A 27,124-nucleotide genomic window follows, 5' to 3' on the forward strand; every position below is an offset into this window, starting at 1 on the left:
TACTGCTGCTATGACAAAGCAGATGTGAACAGGGTATAATCTGTATGTTTTTCAGGCAACGGTTTTATGTGACTTGATGTTACTACACGTACTTCCAAAAAGGAATTATTACAAGGAGAAAAAATTCAAGCATGCAAAAAGTGAAAAGGTATCTTTTATTTTTAATTATTAGTACACTTGCATTGATTAATACATTCATTATGAGTTATATTTGTCAGTGTTCATTTAAAATGACCCATTTAATGACCTGTAATCTAGGAGCTGAGCAAACTTCATATGTGGTAGATGATGGCTGTGTTACACAGCCGAAATCTGCCTGTAACAGCAGCTCCAGGCATGAGCTTCAATCACTGGTGTTATCCAATTTGATGCCCCTGTCAGTCATTGACAGTGGCATTTAAATGGCAAAGTTGCTAGTGTGCTTTTGTACCAGCTGTCATCAGCCTCCCATGATGCCATCACTGAGAGCTGATAGGTTAACATGGCAACTGGGCATCTGCTAAAGGATCCTCTGGCAGCAATCTTAGTCCTTCTGTGAATCATGGCCCAGGCTTCATAGGAAAACCACAAATATTGCACAAATATATACTGCAATAGACTAATATTACAGTATTTAGTACAAGCAATCAAATGATTGCAATTTCCCTAGAGGAACTAAAAAATACAGGAAAAGAAAAACATATACAGTGGGGAAAATAAGTACCGCATATACTTGAGTATAGGCCGACCAGAGTATAAGCCGAGACCAGGGCCGGCTCCAAGTTCTTGAGGGCCCCGGGTGAAAGAGTCTCAGTGCGCCTCCCCTTTAACATATAGAACGATTCATGATGCACAGATACAGCAGAGAAATATGGGTATAGTACAATGCCAGATTTCACTTCTTACATGAGTGATAACTACTACACATCCCACGTAGTATATCACACAGCCATGTAGTATATAACACAGCCCACGTAGTATATAGCACAGCCACGTAGCATATAACACAGCCCAAGTAGTATATAACACAGCACACGTAGCACATAGCACAGCTACATAGTATATAGCACAGCCACGTAGCATATAACACAGCCCACGTAGTATATAACACAGCCCCCATAGCATATAACATAGCCCACATAGTATATAGCACAGCCATGTAGCATTCAGCACAGCCACACAGTATATAGCACAGCCACGTAGCTTATAGCACAGCCACGTAGTATATAACACAGCCACATAGTATATAACACAGCCCACGTAGCATATAACAGCCCACATAGTATATAGCACAGCCATGTAGCATTCAGCACAGCCACGTAGTATATAGCGCAGCCACATAGCTTATAGCACAGCCACGTAGTATATAACACAGCCACAAAGTATATAACACAGCCCACGTAGCATATAATACAGCCCACGTAGCATATAGCACAGCTACATACAGTTAGGGCCAGAAATATTTGGACAGTGACACAAGTTTTGTTATTTTAGCTGTTTACAAAAACATGTTCAGAAATACAATTATATATATAATATGGGCTGAAAGTGCACACTCCCAGCTGCAATATGATAGTTTCCACATCCAAATCGGAGAAAGGGTTTAGGAATCATAGCTCTGTAATGCATAGCGTCCTCTTTTTCAAGGGACCAAAAGTAATTGGACAATGGACTCTAAGGGCTGCAATTAACTCTGAAGGCGTCTCCCTCGTTAACCTGTAATCAATGAAGTAGTTAAAAGGTCAGGGGTGGATTCCAGGTGTGTGGTTTTGCATTTGGAAGCTGTTGCTGTGAGCAGACAACATGCGGTCAAAGGAACTCTCAATTGAGGTGAAGCAGAACATCCTGAGGCTGAAAAAAAAGGAAAAATCCATCAGAGAGATAGCAGACATGCTTGGAGTAGCAAAATCAACAGTTGGGTACATTCTGAGAAAAAAGGAATTGACTGGTGAGCTTGGGAACTCAAAAAGGCCTGGGCGTCCACGGATGACAACAGTGGTGGATGATCGCCGCATACTTAATTTGGTGAAGAAGAACCCGTTCACAACATCAACTGAAGTCCAGAACACTCTCAGTGAAGTAGGTGTATCTATCTCTAAGTCAACAGTAAAGAGAAGACTCCATGACAGTAAATACAAAGGGTTCACATTTAGATGCAAACCATTCATCAATACCAAAAATAGACAGGCCAGAGTTAAATTTGCAGAAAAACACCTCAAGAAGCCAGCTCAGTTCTGGAAAAGTATTCTATGGACAGATGAGACAAAGATCAACCTGTACCAGAATGATGGGAAGAAAAAAGTTTGGAGAAGAAAGGGAACGGCACATGATCCAAGGCACACCACATCCTCTGTAAAACATGGTGGAGGCAATGTGATGGCATGGGCATGCATGGCTTTCAATGGCACTGGGTCACTTGTGTTTTTGGATGACATAAGAGCAGACAAGAGTAGCCGGATGAATTCTGAAGAGTACCGGGATATACTTTCAGCCCAGATTCAGCCAAATGCTGCAAAGTTGATTGGACGGCGCTTCATAGTACAGATGGACAATGACCCCAAGCATACAGCCAAAGCTACCCAGGAGTTCATGAGTGCCAAAAAGTGGAACATTCTGCAATGGCCAAGTCAATCTCCAGATCTAAACCCAATTGAGCATGCATTTAACTTGCTCAAATCCAGACTTAAGACGGAAAGACCCACAAACAAGCAAGACCTGAAGGCTGCGGCTGTAAAGGCCTGGCGAAGCATTAAGAAGGAGGAAACCCAGCGTTTGGTGATGTCCATGGGTTCCAGACTTAAGGCAGTGATTGCCTCCAAAGGATTTGCAACAAAATATTGAAAATAAAAATATTTTGTTTGGGTTATGTTTATTTGTCCAATTACTTTTGACCTCCTAAAATGTGGAGTGTTTGTAAAGAAATGTGTACAATTCCTACATTTTCTATCAGATATTTTTGTTCAACCCTTCAAATTAAACGTTACAATCTGCACTTGAATTCTGTTGTAGAGGTTTCATTTCAAATCCAATGTGGTGGCATGCAGAGCCCAACTCGCGAAAATTGTGTCACTGTCCAAATATTTCTGGCCCTAACTGTAGCATATAACACAGCCCACATAGTATATAGCACAGCCATGTAGCATTCAGCACAGCCACGCAGTATATAGCACAGCCACGTAGCTTATAGCACAGCCACGTAGTATATAACACAGCCACATAGTATATAACACAGCCCACATAGCATATAACACAGCACACGTAGCATATAGCACAGCCACATAGCATATAACACAGCCCACGTAGTATACAGCACAGCCCACATAGTATATAGCACAGCCCACGTAGCATCTAACATAGCCCACGTAGTATATAGCACAGCCACATAGTATATAGCACAGTCATGTAGCATATAACAGCCCACTTAGCATCTAACACAGCCCACGTAGCATATAACACAGCCCACATAGTATATAATACAGTCACGTAGTATATAGCACAGCCCACCTAGTATATAGCACAGCCACGTAGTATATAGCACAGCCACGTAGTATATAACACAGCCACGTAGTATATAACACAGCCACGTAGTATATAGCACAGCCATTTAGTATATAGCACAGCCACATAGCATATAACAGCCATGTAGTATATAGCACAGCCACATAGCATATAACACAGCCCACGTAGCATATAACAGCCCAAGTAGCATATAACACAGCCCACGTAGCAGGGTCGGACTGGCCATCGGGCAGTTTTGGCAAATGCCAGAAGGGCCAGTGGCAGTAGTGGGCCGCTCGAGTGTGCTGCTGTCGGCACACTCCCCCCCACTTTCTGCACACTCCCCGCCCCGCATTCAGCTATACCGGCGTCATAGACGCCGGTACAGTTGAATGCAATGATGGAGGAGAGAGCGTCTGCTGTCGCTCCCTCTCCCATCATTCCCCGCTCTGCCTCTAACACTGCCGGTGCACGATGACGTCATATGATCGTGCACCTGCTGTGTGTCGGGAGATGGCAGCTGCTGAGACCTGAGCCAGGAGCAGCGTGGGGCAAGAGGAAAGGTGAGTAGAGTGTTTTTTTTATTATATATATATCAATGAGTGATAACTGGATTGTGGGGCTATTGGGGGGGCTACATTACATTCAATGGGGCTGTGCTGCATTACATTTTATGGGGGCTGTGTTGTATTACATTCTATGGGGGCTGTGCTGTATTACATTCTAGGGGGGCTGTGCTGTATTACATTCTATGGGGGCTGGCTGTATTACATTCTATGGGGCTGTGCTGCATTACATTCTATGAGGGCTGTGCTGTATTACATTCTATGGGGGCTGTACTGCATTACATTCTATGGAGGTTGTGCTGTATTACATTCTATGGGGACTGGCTGTATTACATTCTATGGGGGCTGTGCTGTATTACATTCTATGGGAGATGGCTGCATTACATTCTATGGAGGCTGGCTGCATTACATTCTATGGGGGCTGTGCTGTATTACGTTCTATGAGGGCTGTGCTGCATTACATTCTATGGGGCTGTGCTGCATTACATTCTATGGGGGCTGTGCTGTATTACATTCTATGGGGACTGGCTGTATTATATTCTTTGGGGGCTGGCTGCATTACATTCTATGGGGGGCTGCATTACATTCTATGGGGGCTGTGCTGCATTACATTCTATGGGGGCTGTGCTGTATTACATTCTATGGGGGCTGTGCTGTATTACATTCTATGGGGGCTGTGCTGTATTACATTCTATGGGGACTGAGCTGTAATGCTGGATACAGCTGTGGTTATATGTTATATAGTCGTATTACACTCCCCTCACTTCTTGTAACCTACAAGAGTACAAAGATATTATACAGTCACCATGCGACAAGTGGGCCTGTGTAACTTCAAATGTCAGGGCTGAATTTTAATCCCTGTCTGGTCCTGCCACGTAGTATATAACACAGCCACGTAGTATATAGCACAGCCCACCTAGTATATAGCACAGCCACGTCGTATATAGCAGTGTGGGCACCATATCCCTGTTAAAAAAAAGAATTAAAATAAAAAATAGTTATACTCTCACCTTCTGGCGGCCCCCGGAACCAGTCCAGGCCTTAGCGATGCTCCCGGCAGCTCCCGTTCCCAGTAATGCCTTGCGAGACAATGACCTGTGATGACGTAGCCATCTTGCATGATTCTACGTCATCTGAGGTCATTTTGCAAGGCATCACTGAGAACGGGAGCTGCCGGGAGCATCGCAAGGATCGGGAAGGCTGCAGGGGCCGCCAGAAGGTAAGAATAGTACGATTTTTTTTTTTTTATTATTTTTAACATTATATTTATTTACTATTGATGCTGCATAGGCGACATCAATGGTAAAAAGTTGGTCAAGCTTGTCAAAATGCGCCCCCCCCACCCCCCCGTCTCGCTAGGGCCCCGGCACTTGCTCGGGTGCTGACGCCGGCCCTGGCCGAGACCCAAAATTTTGCCACAAAAAACTGAGAAAACTTATTGACTCGAGTATAAGCCAAGGATGGGAAATGCAGCTACTGGTAAATTTCAAAAATTAAAATAGATACCAATAAAAGTAAAATTGATTGAGACATCAGTATGTTAAATGTTTTTGAATATCCATATTGAATCAGGAGCCCCATATAATGCTCCATGCAGTTCATGATTGGCCCCATAAGATGCTCCATACAAAATACGCCCCATATAATCCTGCATAAAGGTTAATAATGGCCCCATAAGATGCTCCATACAAAATACGCCCCATATCATGCTTCGTGCAGTTCATAATGGGCCCCATAAGATGCTCCATACAAAAATATGCCCCATATAATGCTGCACAGAGTTTAATAATGTCCCCATAAGATGATCCATATTAAAATATGCCCCATATGATGCTGCACAAAGGTTAATGGTGGCCCCATAAGATGCTCCATAGAATAACATGCCCCTTATAATGCTCCATAAAGGTTGATGGCCCTATAAGAGCTCCATAGAATAATATGCCCCTTTTGCTGCTCCATAAAAGGTTGATGGCCCCATAAGATGCTCCATAGCATAATATGCCCCACACTACGCCGTCATGGATTAAAACCCTGCAGTGAACACAAGGTCCCCCTGCTCGTGCCAGCACATGTCCAGGCCTGTTTGAAGTTCACCAATAACTATCTGGATGATCCAGAGGAGGCATGGGAGAAGGCCATGTGGTCAGATGAGACCAAAATAGAACTTTTTGGTATCAACTGCACTTGCCGTATTTGGAGGAAGAAGGAGGATGAGTACAACCCCAAGAACTCCGTCCCATCTGTGAAGAATGGTGGGGGAAACATCATACTTTGGGGGTGCTTTTCTGCACAGGGGACAGGATAATTGCACCGTATTGAAAAGGAGGATGGATGGGGTCATGTATCGTGAAATTTTGGCCAACAACCTGCTTCCGTCAGTAACAGCATTGAAAGTGGGTCATGGCTGGGACTTCCAGCATGATAATGACCGAAACACACAGCCAGGGCTACTAAGGAGTGGCTCTGTAAGAAGCATTTCAAGCTCCTGGAGTGGCCTAGCCAGTCTCCAGACCTGAACCCAATTGAAAATCTTTGGAGGAAGCTGAAACTCAATGCTGCCCAGCGACAGCCCCAAAACCTAAGCGATCTGGAGAAGATCTGTATGGCATTGTGGGCCAAAATCCCTGCTGCAGTGTGTGCAAACTTGGTTAAGAACTACAAGAAATGTCTGATCTTTGTAATTGCAAACAAAGTTTTCTGTAAAAAATATTAAGTTCTGTTTTTCTATTTTATCAAATACTTATGTCATGCAAAAAAATGCTAATTAATTAATTTTTTTAAGATCATGTCTCTCACAGTTGAAGTAAAGTATATCTACGATACAAATTACAGACCTCTCCATTCTTTGTAGGAGGTAAAACTTGCAAAATCACCAGTGTGTCTAATATTTATTTTCATATATGTATATCTATATATATAATTGCCTAAGGGTTTTTCCGTCTGTCTGTCTTTCTGTCTGTCTGTCTGTCTTTCTGTCTGTCTTTCTGTCTGTCTGTCTGTCTGTCCTGGAAATCCCGCCTCTCTGATTGGTCGAGGCCGCCAGGCCTCGACCAATCAGCAACGGGCACAGCGACGATGATGTCATAAAGGACGTAGAAATCCCACGTCTCTGATTCAGCGACGGGCACAGTATCGACGTAGATGTCATAATGGTTGCCATAGCGACGATGATGTCATAAAGGTTGCCTCGACCAATCAGCGACCGGCACAGTCTGCCGCAAATTCTGGAATCATCATTGTCGATATACTACGGAGACATGCATATTCTAGAATACCCGATGCGTTAGAACCGGGCCACAATCTAGTCTATATATATAATTGCCTAAGGGTTTTTCCATCTGTCTGTCTGTCTGTCTGTCTTTCTGTCTGTCTGTCTGTCCTGGAAATCCCGGCTCTCTGATTGGTCGAGGCCGCCAGGCCTCGACCAATCAAAGACCGGCACAGCATCGACGTAGAAATCCCGCGTCTCTGATTGGTCGAGGCCGCCAGACCTCGACCAATCAGCAACGGGCACAGCGACGATGATGTCATAATGGTTGCCATGGCGACGATGATGTCATAAAGGTTGCCTCGACCAATCAGCGACGGGCACAGTCTGCCGCGAATTCTGGAATCATCATTGTCCATATACTACGGGGACATGCATATTCTAGAATACCCGATGCGTTAGAATCGGGCCACAATCTCGTATATATATAATTGTCTAAGGGTTTTTCCGTCTGTCTGTCTTTCTGTCTGCCTGTCTGTCTTTCTGTCTGTCTGTCCTGGAAATCCCGGCTCTCTGATTGGTCGAGGCCGCCAGGCCTCGACCAATCAGCAACGGGCACAGCGACAATGATGTCATAAAGGACGTAGACATCCTGCGTCTCTGATTGGTCGAGGCCGCCAGGCCTCGACCAATCAGCAACGGGCACAGCGACAATGATGTCATAATGGTTGCCATGGCGACGATGATGTCATAAAGGTTGCCTCGAACAATCAGTGATGGGCACAGTCTGCCGCGAATTCTGGAATCATCATTGTCCATATACTACGGGGACATGCATATTCTAGAATACCCGATGCGTTAGAATCGGGCCACAATCTAGTATATATATATATATAAATATATATATTTATATATATATATATATATATATATATATATAAATTTTCAATCACCCTCTTTTCCTCATGCAGAAATAAAGTTAAAAAATGAAAAAAAAAAATAGACATTGCTGTGTTCAAAAAAAGTGTGATCTTAATAATGTAAAGTCAATTAAAGAGAACCTGACTGTCAGCATGACTTTGTAATGATCAAGGGAACCTGTCTCCAGTTTTGGCCGATATAAGATACGGCCATCACCTTTCAGGGCTTATCTACAGCAGGCCCGGACCTGCAACACCCATCGGACCAGAACCCCCCCCCCCAGGTGAGTATAATATAACTTATTTTTCTTCTCTTGCAGGTCAGATTGGGGGCTTATCTACAGCATTGTAGAACACTGTAGATAAGCCCTGAAAAGCGGTGGCTTAAACTCTTATCGGCCAAACCTGGTGACAGGTTCCCTTTAAGACATGGCTTTAATAGTGCTGTAGTATAGATTAAACTAATACCTTTGGTGAAGAAATCCACTTTGTGATTCTTCTCTCATCACCATTTGAAGTTTTCTGCTGATTAGATTTCGGTGCACAGGGGCCGGACTGTACACAGGATCTTCTCTGCCCTGTCTTATTCCCCAGTCCCTCTGCCTCTGCCTTCCTCCGGTCTGTGAATGACAGGTCACTGCTGAGATTTTAAACAGAGGAGGCAGATCATTCACAGACCGGAGGCAGGCGGATGGGATGGGGAATCAGAGACCGTGAGAAGACAGTCCGGCCCCTGTGCACAGAAATCTAATCAGCAGAAAACTTCACATAGCGAAGAGAGAAGAACAACAAAGCGGATTCCATCACCAATGTTACCAATGTAATCTGTATTAGGCTAGGTTCACATTAGTTCTTTTGTGTGCAGCGTATCATCTGCATGCGCAAACAAAAATGCTGCATGTGCATGCGTTTAAATGCATTTTGCCATGCGTTTGGGTTTTTTATGCGCATAGTGGAGGCGGTGACGTTATTTTCTGGACATGCGCAGTCTAAAGTACGCATGCATATCGAACGCATGCGTACACATGCCCTTGCATATCAATACGTTCCCATAGACAGTAATGCGTTTTTTTTACGCAATCGTCCGCAAAATATTGCGTTCACTTGATACAACCTCAAAAATATGTCCCTGCATACATAATGTTAAAGATATGTACGCATGACGCATGCGGATGTATGCGGATCATACGCTGCTCACAGAAATGGTCATGTGAACCCGGCCTTACAGTGCCATTACAGACATGTCCTTAATTTACATTTCAAAATTGTCTGACAGGTTCTCTTTAAGTACAGAAAAGAAAAAAAAATGAAATAAAAGTATTGCAGTTTCTCAGATGCTGCACTTCCCTAAAAAGATAAAATAAAAAGTGATCAAAATGTACTCAAAATGGAATAATTAAAAACTACAGCTCAGCACTCAAAAAAAGGTTCTCACCCAGCATCGGAAAAATAAAAAGTTACAGGTCTCAGAAAATGGAGACACAATCAAATTTTTATTTACAAAGATTCTGAACATTTTTTTAACCACTAAAATATAGAAAAAAAAAACCTTACAAGTTTGATTTTGCCATAATTTGAAAAGGAGAATCCTATTCATATGTGACATTTACTACACAATAAACACCAGCAAAACAAAAAATTAATGGCAAAATTGTGTTTTTCTTTTTCCACCCATTTCGCCACGCTTGGATTTGTTTTCCATTTTTCAATACTCTATATGGTAAGATCAATTGTGCTCAAAACTACAACTCATCATGCAAATGTAAGGCCTTATACGACAATGTAATGAAAAATAAAAAAAAGTTATGGCTGTTGGAAAAGGGAAGAAATAGATGAAAGCATAAACATGAAAACTGTCTAAGTCCTTAAAGGGAATCTGTCACCCCATTTTTGCCTATAAGCTAAGGCCACCGCCATCAGGGGCTTATCTACAGCATTCTGTAATGCTGTAGATAAACCCCCCGATGTATCCTGAAAGATGAGAAAAACCAGTTAGATTATACTCACCCAGGGGCGGTCCGGGTCCAGTGCCTCCCATCTTCATATGATGATGCCCTCTTCTTTGCTTACTGTCGCGGCTCCTGCGCAGGCGTACTTTATCTGGGTGAGAGATTCCCTTTAATGGGGTTCAGTCCCACATTAGCTTCTTTCTACATGAGGCACATAAAATCAACACTGGATACTTTTGTGGTGGCCTAGAAACAATTATGAAATACTCTGTATGATCCAAGACCACCAATGTGTTAAACTCACGTCAACAGTGTTTTTTTTTATTACAGAAGTACTGTCATTGCTGAGGATAGTTAGCCATATTCATTACTTTAACAAGTCCGTCTGCTTTGTTTCTGTTATTTCAGAAAACAGTAAGTAAAGAAGATGAACCAACTTATGCTAATTATTTTCAAAATGAAAATTCACAGAGTCCTGGGGTCACAGACACAGCAGTTCCTAGTTAATAGAAACAAGCATGATGTGTCTCAAAAGCAGAAGGTATGCGTTAGAAAAGATACTATGAATATTAAATTATTTATAATCCACTTAACTGTCAACTTATGGGGGCAATATTTTGTTACTGAAATGCAGGTGTTTTTGGCTAAAAAAAAAAAATCATTTTTGTAATCTTTTTTCATTAATATTTTTGCCTTCTATAGCCTCTGTGTTGCACTGACCATTGCTGGTTGCAGAATGAGTTAATTGAGAATATTCTTATTTGTCATTTCTGAGCTCTTTCCAGCTGATTTATGATCAGTGGTGGAGGACAATGGTGGTGGTGGTGGACAATGGTTATTGTGTTCCTACCCCTGAAGACACTATGTGAATACTGTCCTACGTCATTGTACATATTGGGATGGGGTTATGTATAGTATATAAGTAATATTGGTAGTTTACAGTATAGGATAGTATAGGGTAAGACATAAGTTAGGACTTAGGTGGTGCCGTTGTGGGTAAACTCCCGAAAGAGATTAATGGACAAGGGAGTAGCATGAACTTGAAGCGACTGAAGAAACAGAGTGGACTTCTACTTGGATAGGACGACATGTCACGAGAAACCCTGAGCTTGCAAAACACCAAAGGTGGCAACAAGCTAGGCTGTGATGAAGTAGGGTGAATCCGTGTGCTTCACAGACCCTGGAGTATACTTCAGTGGAAGGATACTGTGTGTGTGAGAATACTATACATTGCGAAGGACGTATCCATAAGACCTTGTACTTACTACCCCTTGGACATAACACTTACCAAATTACCCTTTAGTAAAGACAGCTTTAGGACTTTAAGTCTCCTTTATTGAACACTGAAAGCTATGGTACTGGCCGGCCAACACTACTGTAGCCAGGCGACCTGCATGGGCGCAAGACCCTCACAGCACCAATATCAACACCCAGCCAGGATGCACTCTTTCATATAGTATGCTGTGTATAACAGGAGAAGACAAGTGTCTCGCCCGTGGCTACAGGCCTTCACTGCGCTACACATGGTGAGTGTTGCATTTGTGAGGACAATGCAGTGCAAAGAACACTTGGGTGACAAGCAAGATGGCGACTGTTGAACAGTCTGAGATGATGCTGCGCAAGGACTACAAAATGGCGGTGAGTGTAGCAAAAGGGCGAGACAAATCCACCCATCATGGATGAGCAAGAAGCAAAAGTGTGCAAGGCAGAGTCTAATCCTTAATCAGGCAAACCAATGAAAGGGAATACCACAACTGAAAGCACCCGCCCACATCAGGGAGTAACCGTACTTGCAGAGTGAAGTGAAAGGAAAAGATCCGCCCAGCAAGGTGTGGCCCAAAGAAATGAGCAGCGACATTCAAGAAATGGGCTGGTGAGTCAGGGTGCACTCCACCCAGTGAAAGGTGAGGGACCATGACAGGCCTGAGGTTGCAGAAGAGACGACACGATTCATGGGATGTACATTGGCGATTAAGCAGTAAGAAACAGAGATGGCGGAGTTGCACCTTATGGAGCCGGCCAAGGAGAAGGGCGGCCGAGGACAGCTACGGAAGGTCATGAACATGGTTAGGGAGGAGGTGAAGCCTGGTGGCTTGCTGAAAGAGAGTCAGGCCCAGCCCAAGCCAGAGTCGGGACCATGAACAGCAACCTGGCTTGCAGCCGGCGGATGGGCCAAAAGCCTGGAAGCCTTAGACGCCGTTGAGTCCCCCACCCATGCTAAAAGAACCACCTCTAAAATCCCCTTCGCTGCGCTCGGGGGCAGAGCTCAATGCAAGGAATGAACCCTGTTGTGAATTCTGTTTTCAAACTCCCTCCTGTGGTCATGAATGGTACTTCGGCGAGTTCTGTTCATGGACTCCCTCTGGTGGCTGTGAGTGGAGCTGCTGCTTCTGAGGTTCCTTCCACAGGTGATGTAGTTTATTCTTTGGCTGGCTGTTCTATTTAACTCCACTCAGATCGTTACTCCATGCCAGCTGTCAGTGTTCTTGTACTGGTTCAGTTCGCTCTTGGATCTTTCTGGTGACCTGTCTACTCCAGCAGAAGCTAAGTCCCTGCTAGTTATTATTTGTTCTTTGTTTCCTTGTCCAGTTGGCTATCATGATTTTGTCTTGCTAGCTGGAAGCTCTGGGATGCAGAGTGGCACCTCCGCACCGTGAGTCGGTGCTGAGGTCTTTTTGCACACTCTGCGTGGTCTTTTGTAGTTTTTTGTGCTGACCGCAAAGATACCTTTCCTATTCTCAGTCTGTTTAGTAAGTCTGGCCTCCCTTTGCTGAAACCTGTTTCATTTCTGTGTTTGTGACTTTCATCTTAACTCACAGTCAATGTATGTGGGGGGCTGCCTTTTCCTTTGGGGAATTTCTCTGAGGCAAGGTAGGCTTTATTTTCTATCTTCAGGGCTAGTTAGCTCTTAGGCTGTGAAGAGGCGTCTAGGTCATGTTAGGTACGCTCCACGGCTATTTCTAGTTGTGTGTTAGGATTAGGGGTTGCGGTCAGCAGAGCTCCCACTTCCCAGAGCTTGTCCTGTGGTAGTTTAACCATCAGGTCATTCCGGTGCTCCTAACCACCAGGTCCATAACAGAACCCCTCACCACCCAGGCCAGGTGGGTGGTTCAGGCCAAAAAAGCATGGCTACTGGGCCAGCCTGACAGAGAAAAATTGATGCAGCACATGTCCCAGTGGATAGTGAGATACTTTAATCGTGCATATGACTACGGTTTTATCATGGAATAAAACACTAGGCACAAGGTCTATGTCAATGCCCGATCCCTTCAGCTGGTGCCCAGTTTACAGGAAGGCAAACATGTCTAGTTCTTGAAGAAATATGGACCGAGGGGCTGGTTTGCGATCACAGTCTCTCGGGTCTGGACCGAGGGAAAAGAGGAGTCAGAGGCTAACTACCCTTGCCAGGAGGTGGTAGAACCCAGGATCATCACACCCCCGAGGGTCAAGGTCAGAAACCCCAGCTCTTGTTGGGCCTCCTCCAATGGCAGGGTCTCAGGACTGTCGAAGACAGCCACGAATTCGGTCTTGATGTACGTGGCGCAGAGAGCGCACTCGTCGGTATATGTGAGGAGAAGAGAGGCCAAGGAAATCTGGGTCTGAGCACAGACACCTAAGCGAGAAAAGAAGAGGAGTCAAATGACGAGCTGGCCCAGTTGTGTCGGTTACACGTGTGTGCTTTGGCACAGAGCTCAAATGGGTCAGGTGACCCACAGGATTCAGTACTCCCTTGTGTTTATGACAGCTAATGGCCAAGGAAGTGAAGTTCTCCCCCTCTTTCCCAGTTTGATTGTGTTCATTTCATATCCCCTGCTGGATTGCAGAGATGCTGCAGCCCCTGAAGGGTCCAACACCCTCAGCCAAGGACTGAATTCCAGCAGACAGGGGAGAAAACAATTAAGGCACTATGCCCCCAATGGACTGTGGCCTTTCCACAAGGTCATATGTTTGCGGAGAGCTAGGGGGAGAACAACCTGACATTCCAACTGGGTTGTAGCCTCATGGAGAGCTTTTGGGCCCTGACAGAGCAGGGCCAGTGCTGACCCAGAAGTACGGTTACCGGGTTGAAGGAGTTGGGATGTGCCACCTGGACTGTCAGGGCTTTAATGTTGGCCTACGGACCTAAAGAACTTGGACTCTCGGTTCCAGGGTCCCAACCATGTGGGACTGGGGTCATGCTGATCCACCAAGAAGGATACTATACATACCCCTGGAAGAGGCAACCTTTATTTATGTGTGTTGTATGTGCCGTCATAAGTGAGGTTAGGGTAACGATAGAGTCAAGGTTTGGGACTAGCCCAGAGTGTGATTGGCTTAGTGCTAGGGCAAGTGACTGCCCTACTGTTGTTAGTTAGATAGAGACAAGTTACAGTAAGAAATGTCTGTGAGCAGTGCAGTCGTTGTGGGTAAACTACAGAAAAGGAGACTAAGGGACAAGGGAGCAGCATGACTTTGAAGTAACGAAGAGACAGAGTGGCCTTCCACAGGAAAACTCTGAGCTTGCAAAACGCCGAAGGTAATGGACTTAAACAGGACTGAGTTCATGGCACCAGTGGAAGTACCGAGTGGTAGATCCAGGGCGCCAGTACTGGAATAAATAGGACGCGGAACTGCTGAGAAACCCAGTTGCAAACCCAGCCCCAAATAAATGCATTTAAATGGGAAAAAAATCTGTCAGTGAGCTCATTCTGAAAATCCAATGGAAGCGTTTCTAACTCTTTTTATCTGTCTTCTTTTTAGTTCCTTTCAGCTGATGTATGACCACAGACAAAAAAAATTGTCCCCAAAGGTGGACAGTCCATTCAATGAAATGTTTTTTTCTCACTTTCACTAAGTTGTTTATTTAACTCAGGTGTACACTCACTTTGTTCCCACTTACATCAATAACTAATATTACGTAACTAGACACAATAATTTATTTAAGGCTATGCTCAAATGTATGTTAGGATTTAAAGGGAATCTGTCACCAGGTATTTGCTATGTAATCTGAGTGCATTATAATGTAGGGACACAGACCTTGATTCCAGTGAAGTGTCACTTACTGAGCAGTTTGATGTCATTTTGATAACACTGATTTTATCTATCAGTTTTCTGAATGCTGAGATCTGTTTACGCTTTCTGCCCATGTACAGTGTACCCAGAAATCTGCCAATTAGTGGTGAGGGTGGGATTATTCACAGCTCATGAATATGGAGGACTTCCTGACAGCTGGTTTACTAGTCCTCTAGTGATAATCTCCAGCTGACAAAACAGTGATTTTATCAAACCTACAGCAAACAGCCCAGTAAGTGATATATCACTGGAATCAGGGCCTCTATATGATGCTGCTCTAAGATTAGGTGAGAAAACCTCATGACAGATTACCTTTAACATATAGACTCCCTGCAGTTTTACAAAGCACTGCTTTAGTTCAACATTTTTTATAGGTATAATATGCTCTTCTGACAAATGATCCATCATTGGTTTCCGTAACAGACCAAAGTGGAAAAAAAAAAACCTTAAAGGTAAAAAAAAAGTAATAGTTTGTCTTGTATTTTTTTTTTCAGAAATTCAATAATGGATGTCACTATTGAAATACGGACTTGTTATTTGGACCAACAATCTGTGTCTTCTGCATCCTCACTATGGATTTTATGGACACCTGACATAAGATGCCATTGATGGCCAAACATTATATAATTTGTGATTAGAAACCACACATCGTTAACCCAATAAGATATGGCAATGACAACAATTCCATATCTAAGAACAACCAAGGTTCACAACTCCAAAATGGGTGACCTCATAAGAGCTCTATAATTTTGCAGTGGGTAATAGAACTAGCCCGTTATCCAGATGGTCAGTATAGAAGACATTTCGCATTTTGCGGCAAAACGTCAGACTTTGAAAACCAAACATTTCAGCTTTCTGATCGTTTACACACTAAATTTGATAAAATGGATATCTCTGGTAATATACAGCCGTATGAAGTAAAGCTTTTCTACTACAGTATATCACAAAAGTGAGTACACCCCTCACATTTTTGTATATGTCATGTAGACTGTGAGCCCTCGCGGGCAGGGTCCTCTCTCCTCCTGTACCAGTCGTGACTTGTATTGTTTAAGATTATTGTACCTGTTTTTATTATGTACACCCCTCCTTACATGTAAAGCACCATGGAGTAAATGGCGCTATAATAATAAATAATATTATGTCTTTTCATGGGACAACACTGGAGATATAGATGTTAATGGCTGTGTGTTGAGTTATTTAGAGGGCACAGCAAATTTACACCATTACACAAGCTGTACTCTGACTACTTGACATTGCATCAAAGTGTCAAATCTTCAGCGTTGTCGCTGAAAAGATATAATAAAATATTTACAAAAATGTCAGGGGTGTACTCACTTTTGTGATGTACTGTATATGCTTATAAATGATCCCTAGATTACAGTATTCAAATTTATCGGGTACTAAACAAAGTGAATGAAAAAGGAAAATACAGAAATTGAAATAAGGGAATATTTATTACAAAACTAATGAAAAGGGTAAACTGTCGTAGATGTAAGGCGAAAGATGCTGCTGTAAAGATTAAGCAATCCGGTGCGCTTAGCGCAGCACCTTATTTATTGACTGCTATACCAACAGTAGACGTCACTGACTATCCTGCAGGAAAGGCTCCACTGCTCCCCGCTCTGCTCATATTCCACTTATACTACTCTGCGCAATTCACTATGCCTATTACACATTCACGCTCTCATGTTATACCTGGGGTTTTCAATTTATTAGCCCGATGCTGTATTAACGGTAGAATTTTATAGCAGTTTCTATGTGGTAATATTTTAGGGGTAGGAGTGCATTTTGTCACCTCTTTTCCATTGCTGTGCACTCTGTGTGACTGCAGATTTATGAATCCCCCCCAGTGCACACACTATGTACTGGGGGGATTCACTGGTTTTTGACTCCGGCCCGGATCTTCTGGTTTGGTGCAGAAAAACACACGGATGGTAAAAACGGACACACAGATGACACACTGATGGTAAAAACGGACACACTGATGACACACTGATGGTAAAAACGGACACACTGATGACACACTGATTGTAAAAGCGGACACACAAATAACACACTGATGGTAAAAGCTGACATACTGATGGCAAAAACAGCCACACTGATGACACACTGATGGTAAAAACGGACAGTGATGACACACTGATGGTAAAAACGGACACACTGATGACACACTGATGGTAAATACGGACAGTGATGACACACTGATAGTAAAAACGGACACACTGATGACATACTGAGGGTAAAAACGGACAGTGATGACACACTGATAGTAAAAACGGACACACTGATGACATACTGAGGGTAAAAACGGACAGTGATGACACACTGATGGTAAAAACTGACACATAGATGACACGCTGATGGTAAAAACAGAGACACTGATGGTAAAAATGGACACAAATGACAAACTGATGGCAAAAACGGACACACTGATGGTAAAAACTGACACACGGATTACGCTCTGATGGTAAAAACAGAAACACTGATTGTTAAAAACGGACACACTGATGGTAAAAATGGACACAAATGACAAACTGGCAAAAACGGACACCCTGATGACACACTGATGGTAAAAATGGACACAGTGATGGTAAAAATGGACACACGGATAGCACACTGATAGTAAAAATAGACACAGATCACACACTGATATTAAAACTGGCACAGGGATGGTAAAAAGGACACACTGATGATACACTGATGGTAAATACGGACACCAATTACACACTGATGATAAAAACAGACCCACAGATGACACATTGATAGTGAAAACGGAAACACAGATGACACACTGATGGTAAAAAGAGACAGACGGATGACACTGATGGTAAAAACGGACACGATGACACACAAGCTATTACAAAAATTATGTTCATTTTTCATTTCTGCCACTTTGCTTTCTACAATGTATTATAGACAAATCATCTGCCCCACACAAAATATACATTTTTTTGTACATGGACACAGATATATAAATATAGTTTTCTCTTTAGTGAATGAAGGCACCACCATTGTTGGGCAATGTGTTATTAAAGGCAATATTAAATGATATTTTTTTATTACTACATTTATGATGATTTTCTGTTCATCTTTTGTTCAGAATGGAGAGTGTGTCTTGAATAGTGGACCTTGTCCTGCATTATACACAGAACCAAATGATCTGAATCAGCAATTTGTAACACTTCAGTTCCCTTGTAGCAGCACTGCAGGGAAATTGAGCATTCACTGCAAGATTTCTCCACAGCTGATCGCTGGTGGTCCCAGGCAGTGGGACACTACTTTTTCATTAACGACTTATCCTTAGGATGGGCCATCAATGTCTGATCAGTCAGGGTCCGACACCCAGCACCCCTGCCGATCAGCTGTTCCTGGTGTTTTCTGTGGCAGAGCTGCTCCGCCTTCAGATAGTGGCCGGGGCGGGGTATTACACATCTACCTCCTATTCAAATCAAAGAACAGCTGATCGGCGGGGGCGTCGGGTGTCAGACCCCGTCTGATTAGACATTAATGATCTATCCTAAGGATAAGTCATCAATTAAAAAGTAGTGGACAACCTTTTTAAGGTTTGTCCAAAGTTAAGACCACCTGTCTGACTCAGACACTCTAAAGGAGGCTATCCCATTCACAGACTTCTTTTAAGGATGCAATAAATTTAATCTAGCTAATTGACATTACTTTTCCAAATGGGTGTAATTCATTCTATATCAGTCATTAACCATATCGGATTGGGGAAATGCTGACAATAGGAATGCTAACATGAAGTGGAGAAAGCTGTCTACGCATAAGATCATTGCTTTCTTCTATATACAGTTATATGAAAAAGTTTGGGCACCCCTATTAATTTTAAGCTTAATGTTTTAGAAAAATTGTTTTTTTTGCAACAGCTATTTCAGTTTCATATATCTAATAACTGTTGGACACAGTAATGTTTCTGCCTTGAAATGAGGTTTATTGTACTAACAGAAAATGTGCAATCTGCATTCAAACAAAATTTGACAGGTGCATAAGTATGGGCACCCCACCAGAAAAGTGACATTAATATTTAGTAGATCCTCATTTTGCAAAAATAACAGCCTCTAGTCGCTTCCTGTAGCTTTTAATGAGTTCCTGGATCCTGGATGAAGGTATTTTTGACCATTCCTCTTTACAAAACAATTCCAGTTCAGTTAAGTTTGATGGTCGCCGAGCATGGACAGCCCTCTTCAAATGATCCCACAGATGTTCAATGATATTCAGGTCTGGGGACTGTGATGGCCATTCCAGAACAGTGTAATTGTTCCTCTGCATGAACGCCTGAGTAGATTTGGAGTGGTGTTTTGGATCATTGTCTTGCTGAAAGATCCATCCCCTGCGTAACTTCAACTTTGTCACTGATTCATTAATATTATTGTCAAGAATCTGCTGATACTGAGAGGAATCCATGCGTCCCTCAACTTTAACAAGATTCCCGGTGCCGGCATTGGCCACACAGTCCCAAAGCATGATGGAACCTCCACCAAATTTTACTGTGGGTAGCAAGTCTTTTTCTTGGAATGCTGTGTTTTTTGGCCGCCATGCATAACACCTTTTTGTATGACCAAACAACTCAATCTTGGTTTCATCAGTCCACAGGACCTTCTTCCAAAGAGAAATTGGCTTCTCCAAATGTGCTTTTGCATACCTCAGCCGACTCTGTTTGTGGGGTGCTTGCAGAAACGGCTTTTTTCGCATCACTCTCCCATACAGCTTCTCCTTGTGCAAAGTGCGTTGTATAGTTGACCAATGCACAGTGACACCATCTGCAGCAAGTTGATGCTGCAGCTCTCTGGAGGTGGTCTGAGGATTGTCCTTGACTGATCTCACCATTCTTCTTCTCTGCCTTTCTGACGTTTTTCTTGGCCTGCCACTTCTGGCCTTAACAAGAACTGTACCTGTGTTCTTCCATTTCCTTACGATGTTCCTCACAGTGGAAATTGACAGGTTAAATCTCTGAGACAGCTTTTTGTATCCTTCCCCTGAACAACTATGTTGAATAATCTTTGTTTTCAGATCATTAGACAGTTGTTTTGAGGAGCCCATGATGCCACTCTTCAGAGGAGATTCAAACAGGAGAACAACTTGCAAGTGGCCACTTTAAGTAGCTTTTCTCATGATTGCATACATCTGGCTATGAAGTTCAAAGCTCAATGAGGTTAGAAAACCAAAAAAAAGTGCTTTAGTAAGTCAGAAAAAGTAGGTAGGAGTATTTAAAACAAGAAAATGGTAAGGGTGCCCATACTTATGCACCTGTCAAATTTTGTTTGAATGCAGATTGCACATTTTCTCTTAGTACAATAAACCTCATTTCAAGGCAGAAACATTACTGTGTCCAACAGTTATTAGATATATGAAACTGAAATAGCTGTTGCAAAAAAACAATTTTTAAAAAACATTAAGCTTAAGATTAATAGGGGTGCCCAAACTTTTTCATATAACTGTATCTCTAGTCATATAACAACCTAAAAACTGCATGTTGTTAAAGGAAAAACCTGTATATAATGTGGAGTAGCAGTCACTTGGAATTACATTGGCATATAATGTACATATCAATTAGAAATATGTTTTTTTTGCACTGAGCAAATAAATGCTGATAGAGCCGTTGATTAGTTGTTAAGATAATTAATAGTAAGCTGTAAATTTGTTCCAAGGATTGTGCTAAGTAGATGAACCGAGGACCTATTAAATGGATATATGCACAAGATCTCAAATATATTTATGTACAAAAACAGGTTGGTGATAGTGAGCTTGTGGTTCTGACTAACAACAGTAGTGTGATATTTTTATATAGTATTTATACTGCTCAATCCCTTCGCAAATTGGGTTTAACCCTTTCGCATCAGAGCCTGTTTTTGTCCCCATGACCAGGCCAATGTTTTAAATTCTGACCAGTGTCCCTCTATGTGGTAATAACTCTGGAACGCCTCAACAGATTCCACTGATTCTGAGATTGCTTTTTGTGACATTGCACTTCATGATAGTGGTAAAATTTGTTCAATATAACTAATATTTATTTATGAAAATATTGGAAATGTAGTAGTAATTTAGAAAATGAAGCAATTTTCAAACGTTTAATTTTTATGCCCTTAAATCAGAGAGATACATCACACAAAATAGTTAATAAATAATATTTCGAACATGTCTACTTTACATCAACATAATTTTTTAAATATAATTCTTTTTTGTTAGAAAGTTAAAAGGGTTAAATTTTGATCAGCAATTTCTCATTTTTATATCAAAATTTACAAAACCAATTATTTTTTTTAGGTACCATATCACATGAGACTTTGAGGGGCCTATATGACAGAAAGTACCCAAAAGTGACACCATTCTAAAAACTGCACCTCTCAGGGTGCTCAAAACCATATTCAAGAGGTATATTAACCCTTCAGGTGCTTAACAGGGATAAAAGAAATGTGGAAGGAAAAAATTAAAGTTTTACTTTTTTCCCAACAAAAATGTTACTTTAGCTCCAAATTTTGCATTTTCAAAAGGGTAGCAAGAAAAAATGGAGCCCAAAATTTGTTGTGCAATTTCTCCTGAGTACACAGATCCTCCCATATGTGGAGGAAAAGTACTGTCTAGGAGCACGCCAGGGCTCAAAAGATGAGGAGCATCATTTGACTTTTGGAATGCAAAATTGGCTGGAATCGATAGCGGACGCCATCTCGCGTTTGGAGATCCCCAGATGTGCCTAAGCAGTGGAAACCCCCCACAAGTGACACCATTTTAGAAACTAGACCCCTCAAAGAATTTATCTACAGTAGATGTCTGGTGAGCACCTTGAACCCCTAGGGCCTTCACAGAATTTTATCATGTTGAGATGGGAAAATGAAAAAAAAAACAAAAACATTTTTCTCACAAAAATGGACCCCAAAATTTGTTGTGCAATTTCTCCTGAGTACACCTATACCCCATATGTGGTTGGAAACTACATCTAAATTTCAGCCACAGTGCAAAACTCAGAAGGTAAGGAGTGCCATATTGGAGAACAGATTTAGCTGGAATGGTTTGTAGAGTGGCATTTCAAATTGTCAGAGCCCCTGGGGTGACAGAATAGCAGAACCCCCTCATTTTACCACCTACTCCCTGAATTCATCCAGTGGTGCAGTGAGCATACTGAAACCACAGATATTCCATAGAATTTTATACCTTTGAGTGGTGAATAAAAAATTATTACATTTTTACCACTAAAATGTTGTTTTAACCCCAGATTTTACATTTTTACATTGGAAAATAGGTACATATGTAAATGGTCCCTACACCTGTAGATGAATTTCCAGAGGAATGAAATTTCCAAAATGGGGTCACTTCAGGGGGAAGTCAGCTGTTCTGGCATTTTTCATCGCTAAGTGCCAGAACAGCAGATTCCTTCCTGAAGTGACCCCATTTTGGAAATGACACCTCTCTGGGAATTAATCTATGAGAGTGACATTTTTATTCCATGGATGATTTCCAGATACAAGCCCGCAGTGGAAGTTTTATGGCTCATACTCATCTGCGAGAAAAACGGACAAGTGCAATCCGATAAATCATATTGCACTGTAACCAATATTAATCTGTGAGTTACAGCTGATCTGTGATCAGCTGAAATCAGACTGAGAAAAAAAATTGTAGCATACTGCGACTTGCTACGTATATCAGTCGAGACTGACCAATGCAAGTCAATGGATGTGATAAAAAAAATTGCACAGTACTTGGACCATGTGAGTGCCTTCTGATTTGTATACACCCATTTCCTTTGAAAAGCCAGTAATTTAATAGCTACGTACAGTAAAATCACAGCGTGACCCGCGAGAATAGAATAGATAGAATACATACAGTATATAAACATAGAATAGATAGATATAAAGATGTCAGTCACATGTTTTGATTGCCCATTACTGCATTTTATTGCAATATTGCGACGACTAAAAAAACCAATTTTGGCATTTTGATTTTTTTTCTCGTTATGCCGTTTACCAATTGGATTAATTCTTTTTATATTTTGATAGATTGAGCATTTCTGAATATGACGATACCAAATATGTGTAGCAAAAATGCTCTTGTGTTAGTGCCAGCCATGGGGCAGCGCTCATAGCAGTTCAGCAATGACAACTACAGGGGTCTCCTGCAGACCCTGAGTCGTCATGCCAACCCATCAGCGCCTCACGGTCATGTGACATGGGTGCTGATGGGCAGAGCTAATAATGCGCATCTGATTTGCGCAAGTGAAATGCAGCTGTCAGAGTTTGACAGCGGCATGTAACATGTTAATAACCGCGCGTGGATCACAATTCCACAAGCGGCTGTTAGAGGAACATGTCTGCTGATCAGATCAGCTGTCAAGTGTTGGAAAAGGTGCAGGCTCAGCGCCAGAACCTGCACGACAGAGGGGGAGGCGACCTATGATGTACCTATATGTCATCGGTCATAAAGGGGTTAATAAAGTTTAAAAATGTGGTTCTGTGTGAAAGATTTTAAAGCAGTCAGTGATTCATAAGGCTGGTAATGATGGGCATTGTGGGCAATAATAGCGGGTATCATGCCTCATTCCTGTTTTTGAACATACACACCATCTTCTCTTGGAGTTCTTTCTTGTTTCTGTTGCTGGAATGAGTGCAATAAAATGTCACTCAGTGAGTCTTTTGACATCTTAAGATTCTAATGGATGAGCGGGGGCAACATTTTCTAAAACAAGATTTTCAGTTACTTTTTTCTGATAATCAAGGAAAGTATCTGAATTTTTCCATCATACATGACGGCACCACGAGAGAGGAGATCCGCCCATCAAGGACAGGAAACCTTCAAGATAAAAGGGGCGGCTCCTCTCTCCACATCAGTTGGTTTCCTGTCCTTGACGGGGAACCCTCAAGATGGAAGTCGTCTGAAGACAGAAGAGGAGGCCGGGGCCTGGGTCGGGTGGATTAGGGCGGATGCTGTCTGCTGCACCCGTCACCAGGTACCCGTAGTCGCCTCGGGGGTCAATGTATATCATGCCCCCCCTGAGCGAAGCATGGCCACAGCCCGCGAGGCGAACGCCCGGGTGAAGATACTCCACGGGGGCCGCAGGCGCGTTCCCCCCTGTCGAGCGGAAATATCCTGCCTGTCCACGGGGGTCACTTTCTATGGTGCCCCCCCTGTTGACCAGAGGTGGCCATGCAGCCCGAATAGCACATCGGTGCCCGGGCTAGGTAAGCTCCTCGGAGGTATTGGGGCCCTCCCTGTCGAGTGCAGGTCTCCCCCTTCCCCCTCCTCCCTGACGGTACCTGAAGCTGCAGAGAGCGGCGTCCGGAGAGTGGTGAGCATCTGGACGCTGAGGCTGCCTGTCTGTAGCGTGGACAGGGGAAGCTCCTGGAGGTCTCCCTTCATCCGGCACCAGGTACTCAGGATGGGAGGTACGTGGCGGCGCTGAAGCGGCGGCAGCACTCGGAACCCTTGTGCAGGAGCCAAGGGGCGGGGGGGACCGAAAGAGGCGGCGCGCACCGGAAGTGGTGACCGGATGCGCGCCTGGAGCACGGTACAGCGGGGCGCACCGGTAGTGAGGTCCGGGTGCGCGCGCGCTGCTCTGATAGAGGCAGGATCAGCCAGGTAAATGGGGGATATGAAAGCGCGCACCGGAAGTAAGGTCCGGGTGCGCGCGCACTGCTCAGACAGAGGCAGGATCAACCAGGTAAATGGTGGATATTAAAGCGCGCACCGGATGTGGTTGCCAGGTGCGCGCTTGGGCATGGTTTTACAGCGCAGGCGTTGCGCTAGCGATGGCAGGATCAACCAGGTGATTGATTGCATATAGGAGCACCGGAAGTGGTGCAGGCACGATCAGCCAGGTAATCATTCATGACAGGTGCGATGGTACATCTGATCACTGAAGCGACCAGTAAGGCAGGATCAACCAGGTGGTTCCTTTTAAAAAAAAAAAAAAAAAAAAAAGGACTCTATTTAAACGAGCTAGAAGTGCTGCCATGTGTCACTAAAGCCAGGCAGGTTGAAAGTGACTACTCTTGTGTGCTGGTGTGTATAATGGAGAGTTTCTCGCCAGAGCATTTGATACCACAGCAAGAGGTGCAGGAGAGGTGGTCTCGCTCAAGCGAAAAGAGCCAGACCCGCCATGTCAGCAGCAAAAGCCGCTCGGACAGTATACGGACGGATCGGCGAAACAAGGAGGGGTCCCTAGTCTCATTGGGAGACACGGAGAAAACCAGCCAACCTCCGGATCCGGTACCCGTACTTTGAAAACGTCCGAGTGGTGAGTGAACTACGAGAAAGTCCAGTACGCTAATGTCTGTTCTTTTCTCTTCTCTTATCTCCGTCTCTCCCCTCTTTTCTTACATACATTGCGGGGTGGAGTATAGGAGGTCCCCAAAAAGTATAAGGCGAAGACTAAAAATAGAGAATGTCCCTTATGTAAAAAGCCTTTAATGTCATCTTGGGGTAAAAGACTGTGTCAGGACTGTATTAACCAGACTGTGGCGGAGGAAACACCCTCCTTTACGGACAGCCTAAGATCTCTGATCCAGTCCGAAGTCTCTAAATCCGTAAGAGCATTACAGACACCTGACACAGATGCCAGATCTAGGGACAGATCCAGCCCCTCTATAGCATCCCAAAGGGATTCCTCGGGGTCTGAACAGGATTCAGATACGGCCCGCTGTTCTGATAGTAGCTCGGAGGAGGAAGACACTTTTCCAGCTGAAGCTACAGATAAACTTATTAAAGCCGTTCGCTCTACCATGGGGCTGGTAGATGAGAAGGCCAAAAAGACAGCCCAAGAACTCATGTTCAGTGGCCTACAAAAGAAAAAACGGAGGTCATTCCCTGTTAACGATCAAATACAAGAACTGATCAAAAGGGAATGGCAAAAGCCAGAAAAAAGGTCCCAGATAACTACCTCCCTAAAAAGAAGGTATCCCTTTGAAGAGGAAGCATCCTCATCTTGGGACAGAGCCCCAAAAATCGATGTGGCGGTCTCAAAAGTGGCCACGAAGTCCTCCCTGCCGTTCGAGGACCTAGGTTCTCTAAAAGAACCTCTGGACAGGAAGGTGGACAGTTCCCTGAAGACAGCTTGGGAAGCCTCAGCAGGAGCACTAAGGCCAGCTATCGCGGCCACTTGTGTCGCCAGATCTCTTAAAATCTGGATAGACAAACTGGAGGAACAGGTGGAGCAAAAAGTTCCCAGGGAAGCTATTCTAGAGTCTCTTCCAACCATGAGGGCAGCGGCTATGTTTCTGGCTGAAGCATCAGCAGACTCTGCTAGGCTGGCAGCAAAATCAGCAGCGTTAGCTAACACTGGACGCCGTGCCGTATGGCTTAAATGCTGGCCAGGGGACACTCAGGCCAAAATGAAGCTTTGTTCTTTGCCTTGTGAGGGAAACTTCCTGTTCGGACCGGCATTAGATGAGGTACTGGAGAAGGCCGGCGATAAAAAGAAGAACTTTCCAAGACAGCCGTTTCAGCCCTTTCGTCGCTCCTTTCGGAGAGGCCAAAGATTCCGAAGACAGCAGTACAGGGACCGAGACAGAAGCAACCTGGACAAGCGACCCAGGGGAGGAAAGGGCTTCTATTTCGGCAAGTCCCCCAGAGACACCAAAAAACCCTCCCAGTGACGGTCCTTCTCAGGTGGGAGGGAGGCTCTCTCACTTCCTTCCAGCCTGGGAGAGGATCTCCTCCAGCATATGGATCCGGCAGATTGTAGGATCAGGCCAAAAACTAAAATTTCACCACTGGCCTCCAAGAAGGTATATGCAGACCCCGGTACAGTCCTCCCAAGAGAAGCAAGACAGTCTGGAGGGGGAAGTAACATCACTCCTAGACAAGCACGTCTTGGAAGAAGTTCCTATAGACGAAAGGAGGGAAGGATTTTATTCCCCTCTTTTTCTCATAAAAAAACCGGACAACTCTTGGAGGACAATTATAAATCTAAAAGGCCTCAACAAATATCTTGTAATACCATCATTC

General features: G+C 43.6%; 1 protein-coding gene across 3 annotated transcripts in view; it reads left to right on the forward strand.

Moving 5' to 3' along the window:
- Nucleotides 1–18,239, forward strand: part of LOC138670280 (P2X purinoceptor 1-like) — a 186,226-nt gene extending 167,987 nt beyond the window's left edge. For all 3 annotated transcript variants that reach the window (XM_069757477.1, XM_069757475.1, XM_069757476.1), the window contains 3 exons: nucleotides 56–148; nucleotides 10,529–10,661; nucleotides 15,667–18,239. In XM_069757477.1, coding sequence (XP_069613578.1) covers nucleotides 56–148; nucleotides 10,529–10,627 — 192 coding nt within the window. In that variant the 3' untranslated portion in view covers nucleotides 10,628–10,661; nucleotides 15,667–18,239. The remainder of the gene's footprint in view (nucleotides 1–55; nucleotides 149–10,528; nucleotides 10,662–15,666) is intronic.
- The last annotated feature ends 8,885 nt before the right edge of the window (nucleotides 18,240–27,124 follow it).

Source organism: Ranitomeya imitator, chromosome 3 (genome assembly GCF_032444005.1).
Source record: "Ranitomeya imitator isolate aRanImi1 chromosome 3, aRanImi1.pri, whole genome shotgun sequence".
In the NCBI taxonomy this organism is placed as follows: Eukaryota; Metazoa; Chordata; class Amphibia; order Anura; family Dendrobatidae; genus Ranitomeya; species Ranitomeya imitator.